This window comes from Phaenicophaeus curvirostris, chromosome 13, assembly GCF_032191515.1.
Source record: "Phaenicophaeus curvirostris isolate KB17595 chromosome 13, BPBGC_Pcur_1.0, whole genome shotgun sequence".
NCBI lineage: Eukaryota > Metazoa > Chordata > Aves > Cuculiformes > Cuculidae > Phaenicophaeus > Phaenicophaeus curvirostris.
The window spans coordinates 10,113,370-10,128,807 of record NC_091404.1 but is presented as its reverse complement, the minus strand read 5'-3'; the positions used below and the strand labels follow the sequence as shown (position 1 = coordinate 10,128,807).

Sequence of the window (15,438 nt, the reverse complement as noted above, 5' to 3'; positions counted from 1 at the left end):
AACTTATGCTTATGAAAACAGAAAGTTTGTTTTTCCTTTCTTTACTAAATGCATTTTTGCTAATGATGGTGGGAAGCTGACGTTTTATACCAATTCTGAAAACTTTTGTCAAGGAAAGTATATACAGCTTTTTTGAAACAGATAAAGCTTACCTCCTCTTTATAAGCATCGAAGATGAAGCAGCAAATAGGGTTTGTTTCCTGACTACAGAAGTTATTTAAATTACTAATAGTTGAGCTTTTTCAGCCCTTTGTGTCTCTAATATCAAATCATGCATACCATGCTTGCTTTCAACAAGCCAGAAGTGAAATTGTGTACTGTGAGTGTGATGCTGAGTGTAGACTTTGCATTTTTTTGTAGGAATGTTTACTGTGAAAGATAGGTTATTTCCTGAACTGCCAGATGTTTCTCTGCAAAACCATTCAGTACTCGATGTTGAAAGGGAATAGATCATTTAGCTTCCTGTGAGTATTCTGCAGCCACTTCAGGAACCCTGCTGTATGGTTCTGGTAAGGGGCATTTTATATTAATCTGCAAGAGGAAAGATGCGTCCCTATTTTCACCCTGTGTATTGTTAAAGATTTTGTCTGTTTCTGGAAACAGTAAGAATCGTAGTGGAATACTTGTACCAAGGGGTTTGGCAGAGTTGTTGATATTGGTTCTCATGGCTACATTAAGGAACCTTTTAAAAAGTTACAGGGCTTAGCTTGATTTAGAGTGTAATCAACTTGTTTGTTGTCCGCTTGACTTTAACATTACTCAGGTCTTCATTCTTAAAAGACACTAGTCAGATTTTTCCAGCTGTGTTCATATGCATGAAAATCAGGGTGACTAGAAGAACTTGTAAGACCTTAACTGTGTAAGACAGCTTCATGTATGTTATGAAAAGTGAGGCTGGTTCTTCTGAGTTAAGTGTTCTGAATAGATTCCAGATTGATCTGCAAGGTTCTCCTTCCCAGAGTTTCACTAGGCTTAAGTGCAGCATAGCTTCCACATCCCATTTTTATGCTCTTTTCACCATTGAAAGGGTTAGATTTTCTACACCACTTCTTTATTCTTCAGCAGCATGAACCTGTCACAGCAGCCCATGGACTTTTTACCTGCCTCAGGAGATGAATCTTTTTTTTTTTTTTTTCTTCCCCTACTCCTGACAATTTTTTTAGATTTATCCCACATCTGTCACTTCTGCTTTCGTGGTTATGAAGATCATCTATCTTGAGCAATTCAGAATGGAGATAAATAATGGTTACTAAACCCCAAATATTAATTAGTTGCAACTAATACTTTTTTACGGTTTAAAAATTTCTTTAAAATAGTCTTCAAAGTTATAATTTTATGTGCTTTGAGTGCTGAATGGAAGTTGATTGTTACTCTTTTATATTAGCCTACATTATTGTTTTGTGTTTCTGCTGAGGGTTCAGTAGGACAAGACTTTTTCTTACATTTTTGCACTGAACATAAGAAATGGAATTCCCATAAAATCAGTTAAAGCAAAAAAACCCCAAATATCCCATAGATGTAGTCTGTATAAATTACTAGGAACTCAGCTGTTGCAGAAATGATATAACAAAGCATTGTTTGGAGTGGTTTGGGGGATTTTATGTGCTTTTTGACTAGTGAAATCAGGTTGAGCCTTAAATATAGACTACAGTTAATGTTAGTCAACTGTCCTAAACTTAATAAAAAGAAAATCAGTTGAGTGGTCAACATAAAATGTGGGGGCAACTTGCTCAGATTCTCAGCAATCTGAAAAGTCCCATATTTTTGCATGACACTAGATGTAATGTTCCAGCTGTGGAAAATCTTGATGGCATACGAAATCCTGTGCTTCAGAAAATGAAGAATGTTTGTTCCTTTATTAGACATTTCTAAGTGTCTCCTCATTGATACTGCTGAGGGTGGCTGTATCTGGGTCTCCGTGTAGAAAGAAACAGTGAAATTGAGGATATTGTATATTGTTGCTTATATTAGCAAGCTAATGCTGCATACAAATTAGATTAAAAAGAGTCACTCTTCAAACTCATTACTAAACTGAAATGAAAAAAAACCCACAACATTAGCATATGAGTATAACTTTTCAAGATCACTTATCTGTTCAGATGGCGGCTGTAGCATATGTTTGTTCTAAAACATAAACTGCTCCAGGCAGCTCTGCTGTTTGGAGAACTGCTGGGTTTGGGAACATCTGCGTTTACTTTAGGTTTCTATATTTTTTTACAACACTGTTTCTAATCTATTCCAAGAGCCTTTCCCTAATAAAAGGAATAGAAATGTCCAAGAAAGATGTGTGTCAAACTGTACTTCAGTTTCAATTGTGCAGATATTTGGTGAACAGGATGGTCCTTTTACCTAATTAATATGCTTTTAATGGATTATTGGGGAACTCAAACATTCCGACCGAACTTTGTTTGAAAAGTCTGTTTAGATGCTCTCAGGTATTTGTTACCTGGCCTGCACCATTAGATGGTGTTTGTGTGTTGTGCACTGAACTGCAATTGGCAATAGCATAACATTGGGTTTAACTCAGTGAATTAGAAACCAAAGGAACTTTAAGAGTGGGGGGGAGAGAGGAGCTTATTTTTTTTAAACTGTGTGTGCAGTGTTTTCCTGGCCCCTCTGTTGATGCATTTATCCCACCTGTACATACTGAGCTGCGTCACAGTCACAGTGAGCCCATTGTGATGAGCTTAGATACCACGTCGTCAAGCGTGACAAGTCTGCGGTTGCTGTACTCTGGACAGCTGTGGTCTTCCTGTTCTCACAGTAGTGGAGAAGACAGCAAAAGTAATGGGCAGTACTGGAATTGTCTCTATCTCCCTTGTTTTCCATCTCCCAGGAAGTGTTTCCTCTTTCCAGTTTATCATGAATTGCATTAGATTTTAATAGGTGTCTTGGAAAACATTCCTATCCCCTTAAGAAAGAATTTAACTAGCGAAGCAGAGTTTCTCTGTGGGACAGAACATGTTTGTATATTACTTTATAGAACAGATATGTTCTAAGGGCTGGAAAGCTTTCCTCATTTAGCAGCAAGAATACAGGGGGATGAGACCCTTCAAAAGCCAATACCTGTGAGAAATGCAATCTTTCTTTTCCCTGTATGCTGCTTCAGAAAATGGGCTTCTCCTCCCTTACTAATACTAACAAAATAATCTCTTGATTTACACTGTTTTAACCACTAAATATATGTGGTATTAATTGGAAAATACTATTTTAGGGTAACAGCAGGAACAGCGGGCAAAGTGAAATATAGCAACTGGCAAAGCAATCTTCAGGGGTAGGTTGGAGGTCAAAAACAGCTTAAACCTGCTGTTAAATCACTGTGAATGACTTGGGGATTTCTAAAAGTATTTTTATCCATAATGTCATTTCAAAGTACCTTTTTGAAATTCTTTTATCCAAAGCATCTTGTACACTTTGATTTTGAAAAGACTGAAGAATTAAATGAGAATTTGATTGTAAGCTTCCAGCAATTTTTAGTTCTTCAGTCCTGATCCTGCCCATTAAACCTGGATTAAAATTTTTAGCTTAAAAGTGATTTTTTTTAAGGTATCGGTTGTCCAGCTCTGGGACACTTCAGAGAGATTGCTTTTTGGCTAGTCTCTGTTAACAAGATGCTTCCTGTTAAGCTGTCTTTAAATGAGGATTTTCTTCAAGATCATGTATTGTATTGGACTTTTCCTTGTTGCAAAACAAAAAAGACAATCTTGCTCTGTGCAACAATCTGCTGTCATGTTTGATCTAATCCATAAATACAAAATTAAGATCAAAAATTTGTTTTAATGCCTAACCAGAAACCTGTTATTGCTGTTGGTTTTATTGCAGTAATGCTGCTAATTGGCACCCGTGTAGCATGGGACTTTGTGGTAGTGATATTGCTTTATTGCATCAATTCAAGTAAGTATTGCAAGGAGAAAATAATTTCCATAAAAGAAGCAAGTACTTTTACTAGCAAGAAGTTATGTTTACAGTTTTGTTGTCTTGGTAATGATACTGAAAAAATATTGCAAATAGTTAATTACTCTAGATGCTGTTGGTAAGTCCTGGCACTTAAAAGCAAGATATGCTGCCAAGGATGAAGCAAGCGGTGTGTGTTTCTCATAGACACACAGAGAGGGAAATTGGAATTATAGTTAGGGGAAAAAGATATTGTGCTGTATTTATTTTACTTTTGATGATATAGATTCTTCTATTTCCCTTGTTTTTGACTATTTTTTTTCCCCGTATGCAGTTAAAGGTGTTTCTATAATCTGTTGAGATTTGATGTATTTGCTTACTACAGTAGGTGGCTCAAAGTACTTAACAAACATTTTTGGCTTATAGCTGGCACTCACATGAAGTTAAATTTGGTCATCAGACATATGTAAAGGATCAGCATGCATTAAGCTGCAATTGGTCCTTTATGCATTGAGAAAACAGACTTCAGAGGCTACCAGGCTATTGATTGCTGCAAGTGTCATTGTAAGTTGCTTCTGCAATATCTAGATGAGGAAATCATTCTGTTAAAACACACACACACATTTTTTCCCGGGTGTATGTGTGTGTGAGCTGTAATGCAGATAAAATGCGATTCTTAAGTGTGTAATGCAGATTACGTTGACGGACAGTGCCAGTTAAACCTTTGTGTATGGTCTGTGTCTCTTTAAACTTTCATGAGAGAGTAATGTGTAGGACAACTGTGTTCATATTTTCAGGTAATTATTGCCCAACTGATTGTCAAATATCTAATCTCATGAACTTCCTGTGAAATTATTACAGTATCTTTTAAATATTTTGTTCTGTCTTGATTACTGGTGGAGGGGGACCATGACATAACTTTGCTGGTCACATTTCTATTATATGTTAGTTTCAGATTCTTTTTGACCTATGTTCAATTCTGCCTGCTGTGCTGCTGCTGTTTCCCAAGGAAGTTTTGTATGGCACAGAAGGGGCGAGTAGTGCCCTAGGGCAAATAAAGTATTTATACACCTGGTGCTCCTGATGCTGCTAGCTGAAGAATCATCCAAAAGACTGGAGTTGTTCAATACCTTAGTTTTTGGGTTGGGCTCTGAACTCACTTCTGCTGACAAGGAACTGAAGAAACATTAAATGGCTTTCTATAAATATCACTGAAAGCCATTAAAGTTGTAGTGGTGTAAGCTGTTCATGGAGAGAGAAAATGCAAGCAAACGGGAATGATGGGTTTCTTGTTTGGTCCTGATTGTGGAGTGGTTGGTTGGCGGTGAAGTCACACTGTGATTTGCACTTTTGGGTTAATGTGAGATTTGGTGAGGTCAACAAGGTTTGCTGATGCCGTGTTTTTTGGAGTACTGTAAATGAAAAGTGATGGAGAAGTCCCAGAGTCACAAATCACAAGGGTCTGGGAAGATACTCCATACCTCAATAGTTCTGTGTTCAGGGGTGTTTTCCTCATTTATATACAACTGCTGTAGCTCAGTGTCTGAAACAAGATGTTGAGATAGGTGCATGTTAGATTCTATCTGATAAAGTTACCTATCACCACGCTTGTGTTTCAGTTGGGGTCTGATCTTTATCAAAAGTGAAGGCCAAAAGTTCTGCTTGCATACGTAAGAGAGACACATCTTTCACATAACCTGCACCTTATAGGTAAACAGTACGGCTTTTTGTCTTGACAGTTTCCCCCCGAACAGATTCTTTAAATTTCACAGCTTTAGTTCTTCACTCATTGTGGTTCATGAAGCAATTTGAAGTAATATCATGGAATACAACAGAAGGACATCTATGCTTAACCATGCTAGCCGTCAGTAGTCACAATTCATAACTACTATAAATGCCTTCATAATGAAAGATAATCCATATGAAAATGTCATTGCATTTAATTAATTATGGATACTTTGATAGTAATGAGCTAATCATTATGAGCTTTCAGGTTTTGCATCATCAACTCAACATGTTTTAGTAAAAAGTGAACAGACACCCAAGAATTTTTACATGAAAGTGGAAGATGCATATGAAACTGTCTTAAGCTTCTTCAGGCCAGTGAGTAAGTGTCGCTTCATCACTGCAGTATTGTTTCTTTCCTTCCCTTTCCTTTATTCTGCCTCACTTCCAGTCCCCACTCCCACACCTCTGCCTGCCAAAAATGCAAACCTGGTATTGTAATTGGATCACAGAAAAGAGAAAGAAGAAGCAGAAATACCACTTTTCACTTAGTCTGTTTCTGTGTCACCCCAGTATCAATGTACCTCCACTACTATTACTACCACCTAGCTCTAAGTTAGCACAGGAGTGTTATGAAGTGCCTGATTGCTATTTAATAAACTGATTTTGGCTGTCAGTGATGTCTGTGAGAAGACTGACAAAGCAACCAGTCTCGGGAGGGTTGTTGGAACCAAGTGATGCTTTACAGCTGCTGTGAAATTGTAAGGGATGTGATACCAAGTTTTCCAGGAATTAAAAATATAGACATAAAATTTATAATTATCATATGTTTAAGCCCTTCCCATAGAGCATCTTATGATTATCAGTAAATCTGTTATTAAACAGCAAATTTTTAAAAATTGCTTAAATATTTTGTTCGGTAATTGTGTTGGATATCTTGGGGATTTGTTTCCATCAGCTGATTTTCATTTGCTTGGAAAAAATATGCTGTTACTTCCAAACAGAGATGGTCATTTGCAATATATTCTATTCTGGGCACTTAGAAAAAATAAATCTCATAAATTTGGGGTTTTTTAAAATAGATTCAGTCCAGTCAGAAAATTTAGTTATCTTTCCCACATACTTTACAAACCGAAGTACAAAAAGAGTGGCACAATGAGGTTCAGATTCATTTTCATGAATGTTTCTTACTGAAACAAAGCAAAATGCTTATGATTTTGTATGACATTTATTTTAGATATTCTGTTAATTTTATAAAAAGGTTCATTAGTTTTTCAGAAAGTTTTTCATGCATAAAAGTTAATGATACTGTTTTCTGGCAGACTTACCGTATCAACACATACTAGGGACGCCAAAACGATACCTCTGCTTGAGCATTGTTTCTAGAATAGAGATCTTATGCATTATTTCTTTTTTTAAAGCATGCCGTCACAGGGACGGTCAAACCTTAATTGCTTGTGATGTAGGAGAGGGCCTTAACGCAACTGAATGCTTGGCAAATAATTGCTGTCCTTCCAAAACCCACCATGAACTGAAATGTTACGTGCCATTTAAAGACAGTAAGTATACTTCTGTAGATTATTTCCTCATAGCCAAATGGTACTTCTAGTTGGACAATGTGATCTTCATTTCTGTTTCTTCCTTGAGTTTTGTAGGTCACCACTCTTCAAAGTAAGTCTAAGCTTGCATGCATTTCCATGTAACTACTATTTAATACAGAAAACAATTAATTGATAAATAATTGGCTGAATATCTTGTCAGCCCCAGCACAAGCAAAGAACACATGATGCAATACAAATAAGCATAGTCACATGTGTTAGTACAACAAATGAAGCTTTCTTTGTGGAAAGGAGGAGATTAATCCAAAGTGGCAGTGACTCCGTGAAAGTGCTATGAAGAAAGGGTTAAGGAACTGTATTTATTTAATGTCGTGAAAAGGTTGATTGGTCATTTAATAGCCATTGAAGCCTGTTCAGACGAGTAGTTACTACAATGAGGGAGCCATGAATTCTTCCTGGTAGAACCAAGTGGGAATTGCTTCTAATTGGTGCTTGGGAAATTTAGCTTGGACATTGAGGGGGAAAAAAATCATCAGGATAGTGCAACTCTAGAACAAGTTGTGAAAAGGTGATACAGTCACCACCCTTGGAGGTTTTCAAGACTTGGCTAGACAATGATATGACTTTCTTAACCTCATGTTGGTGGTAGCCTTCCTTCAGGAAGAAGATCTACATGATGTGCAGAAGTCTCTTGAAACCAAAATTTCTGTGGTTCTGCATTCTCAAATTCTACCCTAACATAATATTTCACGTCTGGTTTTGGTTTGGTTTTTTGAGCATAGACTTGGTGTGCATTATTTTTTTTTCTCTTATATAAAAGAATGCTGCAAACTGGTTTGTACGTCCTACCTTTGCACATAACTCTGGTAATCTGGGCTTTACTGAAAAGGCTGAATCAAATCTTAATTTTTGTCATGATATTTTTTTCTGCTTGTATAGCTTTGTAGAAACAGTTCTTGCTTTTTATGGTGAAGTTGCTTCAACAAACTGAAAATTGCAAAAAAATTAGAGGCTTTTTAATAGACACAGAATTATTGGATTTGGAAGGGACCTCTCAAGAGCAGATAGTCTAATCTTCCTCAAGTTGGGTAGCTGCAACAGGTTTCCCAGGGCTGTATCCAGTCAATTTTTGAGTATGTCTGAGCTCAGAGACTCCAAAACCTCTATGGACTACCTGTTCCAGTCTTTACTCTTTGAACACTCACAGTAAGACAAACAAACAAAAACCTCAAAGTTCTTAAGTTCAGATGGAATTTTGCATCAGGTGTCCTTTGCCCAGTGCCCTGATAGGCATATATTTAATTGTTTTCTGTCAAAACAACGTCAGGATATTAGAGTTACATTTGAAGATTCATCATAGACTTAAATAGGAGCAGAGCAAATGTTACCGTGCTTTTTTCTAACACAGATCCCTGTTACGTCATTTCCCTTTTTTCACCAACAATTAAGCAGGAAGAATTCTCTGCACAGGCATTTTTGCCAGAGAGAGGTGTTAAGTTAGTATAAGGAAACTATAATATAGAAGTTAATGGTTTAGGTGTTCCTGGTACGATTCAGCATGCCTCCATTGATTCCAAAGTTGATATCCAGTGTTCAGGAAGAGCTGACTAAATACAGATATGAAACCCCAAGGGAATACTTGTAAGCTAGCATGAATTCACTTTCTTCTTGTTAGTGCTTGCTCAGAAGCAAGCAGAGGTCAGGATCAAACTTTGAGATTTCTCTTGTAGTTGAGCAACTCCATATTACAGTGCTAGGGCATCTGTAATTACTACTAGCTAGAAAACTTTTGATAGAAGAAAATACCGTTCAGCATGAGATCATCAGAATCTGTTAGAGGCACACTGCAGAAATTAAATGTTTTAGTAATAGTTATTCCCTGCTTGGGCCTTTATACTATAAATAAAATATGCTTCACTGTAGTGAGAAGGAAGGTTGTACAATGAAAATTATAGCTTTTCTGCTTACTTTTAGAACACACACTCAAGGAAATGTTAGAACTAAATATACTTATTCAGCCGTGACTGCTTGATTCTTCATTCCAGTTAAGCTTTTATTGTTTGTACGTAAATATCAGGGGCTGACTATTTTACGGAATTATTTGTTCATAGATTAATTAGCTACTTGAATGCTTCTGGATGTACAACATATGTCCAAAGAAAATACAAACACTTAGTGCCCTGGGAGCACATGCTGTTTGCCTCGTAGCAATCTGTTGATGAAATCAAAGCACTTACCAGATATTAGACTCATGGCACTTGCTTTTCTCTAACATGGTCACAGGCTGCCTGCTTCAATGGTTCTTATCTGGGAGTTTTATCATGAATTTCACTAGGAATAAAATGAGGCTTTAAGATAATGCTGCACGAGTTATGAGGTGAAATAGATAAATAGCACTCATTTGCATGATTTTCTCTCCACTCTTAGAACCTTCAAAGGCATTTGGGGGTTGGGGTGTTTTTTGGTTTGGGTTTTTTTTTTTTTGTGTCCTGGGCTTTTGCAAACCTCAGTAGCTTCTGAAACTAGTGAAATACTTACGCTATTTGAACTTTGGTCAAATCTGACACTTGATCTTCCTCATCTGAGCTCATTTCTAACAGCTACATTTTTCATTGTGTTGTTGGCTGAGACACATACTTGTCTGTCTTAGACTCATCTCTGTCATCTGTACCTCAATATATATCTCAATATATATAACTAATGCAAACTTCTGACTCTACAGATATGCAACTGATATTTCGAGTGCTTTTGCTTGTGGCAGGAGGACTTTTGCTTTTGGGGTGCCTGCCATTGTGTTGCTGTGCCTGTTTGCAGAGAAGGTAAGCACTGGAGCATGACCAGACCAAATTTATGATGTACTCTTTCTAAACAAAAAAAAATATAGGCGACTGACATGTTTGAAATCAGTGAGGGGAGAAGAGACTGGAAAAGAAGGCAAGAAACTAATGTGCAAACATAAAAGATGAGTCCTTCGATTTTGAAGCTACATAAAGCAGAGTCAATGAGGAAAAAAAAAAAGGTGTTAATGCCCCAGTACTCTTTCTAAAGACCTGGCTATAAAGAACTCAGATTTACTTCCCTTGCATCAGAAGTTGCATGTAAAACATAAAGGCTCGCTGCCTGCAGGTTAGAAAAGTAGTGTTTGCATAAAGCCCTGAATGGAGCTTGAGCAGTGGTGCCTGAACTTGAGTTCTGCTTCTTAGGAAGCGGATCCTCTCCAGTGCCAACATGCTGAGGTATGGAGAACCACGATTTTGCTCCCTTTACTCTTCAGTTATCTTCCCCCGCGCTCAACCCCTGCTCCCCACCAAAAGCTAGTCAGTCCATATATGTTAAAGGAACTCTGTTTCCATTCTTCTCATCTTTGGCAGGAAGGCAACACCAACAACTGCCAGTTGTAAGCAAAAAAATGTGTCAAATGAGACTTAGGAGCAAACTGAGCTATCAGGCAGCACATAGCTCATTCTGTTTAACTCAGCACAGGTTTTTAGGACACAATGTCCTGAGCACAAAGAAAACCCAGAACATCAGTGGAAAAGGAAAGTTTTGAGGAAATGTTAATTTCACTGTGTAACGTAAGTGTAAACAGAAACAAGCATAAAACTTCCTGGACATCAGAAAAAAAATTTCACAGAAAGGGTAATTGGGGGTGTTTAAAAAACAAATGGATGAGGTGCTGAGGGGCATGGTTTAGTGATTCATAGGAATGGTTGGACTTGATGATCCTGGAAGTCTTTTCCAACCTAGTGATTCTGTGATAATGCTACTTGCCTTGGCTCTCAAAAATCACAAAGAGAAGGGAGACAGAAATGGTTCTTTTACCACTGCTTTTGAAGGCACATCTACAAAAGAGGGACATTGCCTATGATAAACAATAGGCTGCTGCACAGGATGTGACCTGTGCAAGCAGTCATGGATTATCTGAAATTAATAAGGGGAATTTATAAAGAAGAAGAAACACTAATGTGTCTATGTGGGGTAGACTTAGAGTTATGCAGTAAGACACAGAAGGAAAGAACATAGTTGGCCTGAATGGAGCAAGAGACATGGCTTGGGAGTGTGCTTGGGAGAAAAGTGAATTAATTATTTCTAATGCTTCTAATGTACAGTGCATTTTTTAAATGAACAGGGCATACTACAGCCTGTGAGTGCTATGGAAGCAGTTTAGTGTTTGACATAGTGAACAATTTCAGCGTGTGTATAGGTTCTTATGATAACTGGAAAATGTAAGCTCCACAACATCAAAATCATAAAAATGACATGGAATATATTAATGAACTGTGCTTTATTTTTCTAAGGTGGTAGTTCATATTGAATGACTATCTCTATAGCTTAGTTTATAGGAATGAATTGTCTTCGTTTTGTGAAGAATTTTTTCTTCACAAAGTGTTCAGCTTTTGCTTTACTAAGATACTAGTAGTCTGTGGGATCATATACATGCACGTACATGCACATATAGACTTTACTAATGTGGCTGCTTAGCAGATGGCTATTTGCTATGGAGTTCCAAATTTAGACAAAACCTGCTGTGAAAATCATCTTACACTGTGCTCAACAGCTGATGTTCAGCATACAGATAGGTGCACTGAGTCATCAGTGACTCTGAAAACAGGAGGCAACGAATTAACATAAAATTATCATAAATTTTCTGGAAAATGAATTAATATGTGTTCATTTTGAGAGAATTCACATTAATGTCTAAATGATCATTCTGTGTTTTTTCATAGCCAGTGAAACTAGGAATATTGCTGTTCTGCTATGACTTGTTTTTTGCTTTGTTTTTTAATGCAGTGATTAACCAGATGCTAAATGGTTTTAATTTCCAACATCATATATTTGAGCTCTAGGAAAGGAGAAATCCTATAACATTATAACTTTGAATTTTAAAAGTTTTAGCGACAGTTGATAGAAGACATGACTTTGAAAAGTGTTCCTTTAATGAGCCTAAAAGTTTCTCCCTGGATGGAAATTCTGGTGTTTTCAATGTTGTCTGGTCATTGTTGAGAGGGTACTACGTACAATGCCAAAACTGCAAAGGATGTACACAAAAGTAAAAAATACTCTCTAGGGTTATAACAAGGCAAGAAGACTTTTGCTGATGTCCCTATGTCCCTGTTCTAAAGCAAATTCCCAGTTTTCCCATAGGAGTCTGTATGTACATTTAAAAAAAAAAAAAAGAGCCACACAAAACCTAAGCAATCAGCCCTGGAAAGCTTTTGCGGGCATTCATGCTATGTAGCAATGGGAGGCTGTTTGTCAAGAGACACCTGGGACACTAGGATAGCAGTGGTAATTCCATAGTGTGGCCAGACTAAGAACATGTAGGAGCATGGAATTGCTGTAGAATTTATAGAGGAAACCTTTGCCACACTCGATCAGGACTAATTTCTTGAGTCCATGAGGCTTCATTACTTCCTCATCCTCACTGTGTATTTGCTTCCTTCTAACGATATTTTTCATGCAGGAAGCAGAATCTACATGTGCCTATTGCCTGGTAATTGTCGGTTTCTCTTATGTGCTGTCAGCATATCTCTTTTCTTGAGCTGTGTTCTCTGATGCTTTTGCTATGTCCATAACTGTGCTATCTTATTTCTCTCAGTTTCTTTAGTCTTCCTTACCAACCACATACACTGGTTAAGATGCTAAAGGTTAGGAAAATGCAGGTGCACTTAACAAGTGCTATGTTTGTATAGTACTGTATAGCTTTTTAACATAGAGTAAGAGTCTTCATTTCCTTCTGTTGAATTCCTAGTACAGCCGTGGGGCGCAGGCCATAGAATTTGTTTGACTAGTTACTGGGGAAATTTCTGGTCATAGTTGCATTGTATGAATCGGGAGGGAAGCTGAAATTCATGAAGAAAATGTAAGAGATGGGAAAGCTTATTGAAATTCTTTTCCTAGCCTTAATGTGTCTGTGTTCTGGAATGGAATCTTGTGATAGCCCCTGAAATTAACTACAGCTTGGCTTTTTTTCATTTTCCACTGGAGCTAGGATTTCACAGCTGAAGTCTAGGTGATCTTCTAAAAATTCATTCTTTGAAAGTTAACTAATTTCAGCTGTTGTTTTAATGTGTTGCAGTCCATGTGTCAATCCTTTGCAAAAGGCAAACTTAAAAGTAAAGCAAATTGTGCAGAAGAAAAAAGCACAAAGTGACGACACTTACGCCCTTTTACTGGATAGCCTTGAGAAAGACTCTTAAGGACCATAAGAACAACAGAAAAAGGTAAACTAACCTTGGAGTATTCCTTTGTTCTTTCAGTTCAGGATTGCTATCTTATACCAGTTCTATACAGAATACTAAACATATGCACTACTAAATGCCTGTTTCTTCACGGTCAAATAGACTGTCAAAAGGCACTGTTTGTCAGGGTTCATTCTCAGTTTCTATTGTGGGAGAAGTAATGAATCTGCAAGCATTTGATCACTATCCCGGGATTTTAAATGACTGCAGAGCAAGTCATGGACAATACTACAGCCCTGGATTTAAGTCCTCTGCCATTTCAGTGCACCTTATCTCAAGTGCAAACTGTGGTGCATGGGAACGTAGAAAGCAAAATAAGGTTTTACTGCTTTTGACATATTCATATCAATTTACAGGCACTGAGAAATCTGTATAGGGGTGTTGTACAGCTGATGTGTTCACATAGCTCCACATCTTGGCATTCTTCCTCAATGCTACAGAGCAGTTGACTGCTGAAATAAATGTAATCTGAGAGTGAAATGCTATTTACTCCACACGAGTGTGACAAACTATAGCCTACTAGAAGTGACAATGAAATAAAAACATATAAATTAGGTCATTAGACAATAAGGAAGTATTTCAGGGAAAGTATTGATTTGGCAAAAACATAAAGATGTCCCTAAATCTAGTTATACTGATGTTCAGTATTTTTTCCCCCACTGTTGTAGAGGAACATCCACCTGATCCTGAAAACCTCAAGCAGAAGGACACCAGGATTTCTTCAGTATGCCCTAGAAAATTAGATGATTTGCTTCAGTTGTTTGTTTTGTTCACTGTTGTTGTGAACTCGATTAAAGATATGCTTGGCAAAAAACCCAGAGTATTTGAGGAAACAATAGTAGTGTTTTCTCTGGTATTGTTTCTCTCCTTGGTACACCACTTCACCACAGAACTTTCTTTGATCTTTGGATGACCTGTCTCAAGGTAGGTGATTTCAAAACACAAGTTCCTTCTGTTTCCCTGTAGCGTGACAAATAGGAAAGGAAGAAATACATAGCAGTTTTCAGCGGCTAAGTGCAAAGTAAGAGTAAGCACCTAACAAGATGTCAGTAGAAATCAGTATCACCCATAATAATGCAATCACTGGTCATTTTAATTTGGATCTGTGAATCCATGTGACAGAATTTCCAAGAACTACAACTGGGAGGAATGGAACTTTTCTCCAAAGCAGGACAGAGAATAAATATTATAAGCATTTCTTAGAAACTCTGTGCACTTCCAGGATTCCCCATTTAATAATTTTTTTTCTTAGTTTCATCAGTCCCCAAAAAGGCACCAGTTAAAATCCAAGTGTAATTGGTGAGGAATATGCATATGGGCAGTGTCATGAAATAGTCAGAGTACTTACTGAGGGTCAGATATCACTATATGTAGGAGGTTTAAAGCTTGCTATTGCAAATATTTCCAGTAGAAGTGTATTACAGATGATTTTGTTATAATTTTGTAAGCAAAAGTATTATGATGTTTTTGATGTGGAGCAGTAGGATAATGGAGACTGAGCAGGAGACTGTTTGCCTTCCAAAACTATTTGTATTGGTTCTTTCTTGATATATTTTTAACTTGGTGACGTATGTATATAGACATTTTGACAAAGACCAGAACAGTTTCCTGCACCATGAATTTAGGGGCATAGCTGAAATGTACATGTGACAAACCACATAGATTCTCATGGCTGCTGGTGATTATGGAGAGAGAGCTGCGTCAGGCTTTCACATGGTGCTTCATGGTTTTTATTTGAAGAGTAATAAATTCCTTCTATTTCCATGTCATTGACAGCACAACTGCTTTCCATGTCACATAACATTTTGACAAAGGGAAACATACTGGTAAAACAACTGTATTTAACAATAAACAATCAGTGCATCTGCAGTGACCATATCTGGCAGCAACAGAACAAGATGAGCATAGACAAAATATGTGCACTATAAGGGGAGGAGGTGGGATGAAAAAGCCAAAGCAATGGTTATATCCCCCTAGTGGGACAGTAGTCAAGCATAGTGCAATGGCCCCGTCTCTTT

At 37.4% G+C, this 15,438-nt stretch overlaps 1 protein-coding gene across 1 annotated transcript; it reads left to right on the top strand.

Moving 5' to 3' along the window:
* The first annotated feature begins 3,824 nt into the window (after positions 1-3,824).
* Positions 3,825-14,169, top strand: FMR1NB (FMR1 neighbor). Its single transcript, XM_069868034.1, has 6 exons — positions 3,825-3,894; positions 5,888-6,001; positions 7,041-7,178; positions 9,901-9,997; positions 13,258-13,402; positions 14,089-14,169. Exons 1-5 carry the CDS (start codon positions 3,825-3,827, stop codon positions 13,376-13,378), a joined length of 540 nt encoding a protein of 179 aa, XP_069724135.1. The 3' UTR covers positions 13,379-13,402; positions 14,089-14,169.
* Positions 14,170-15,438: the final 1,269 nt, after the last annotated feature.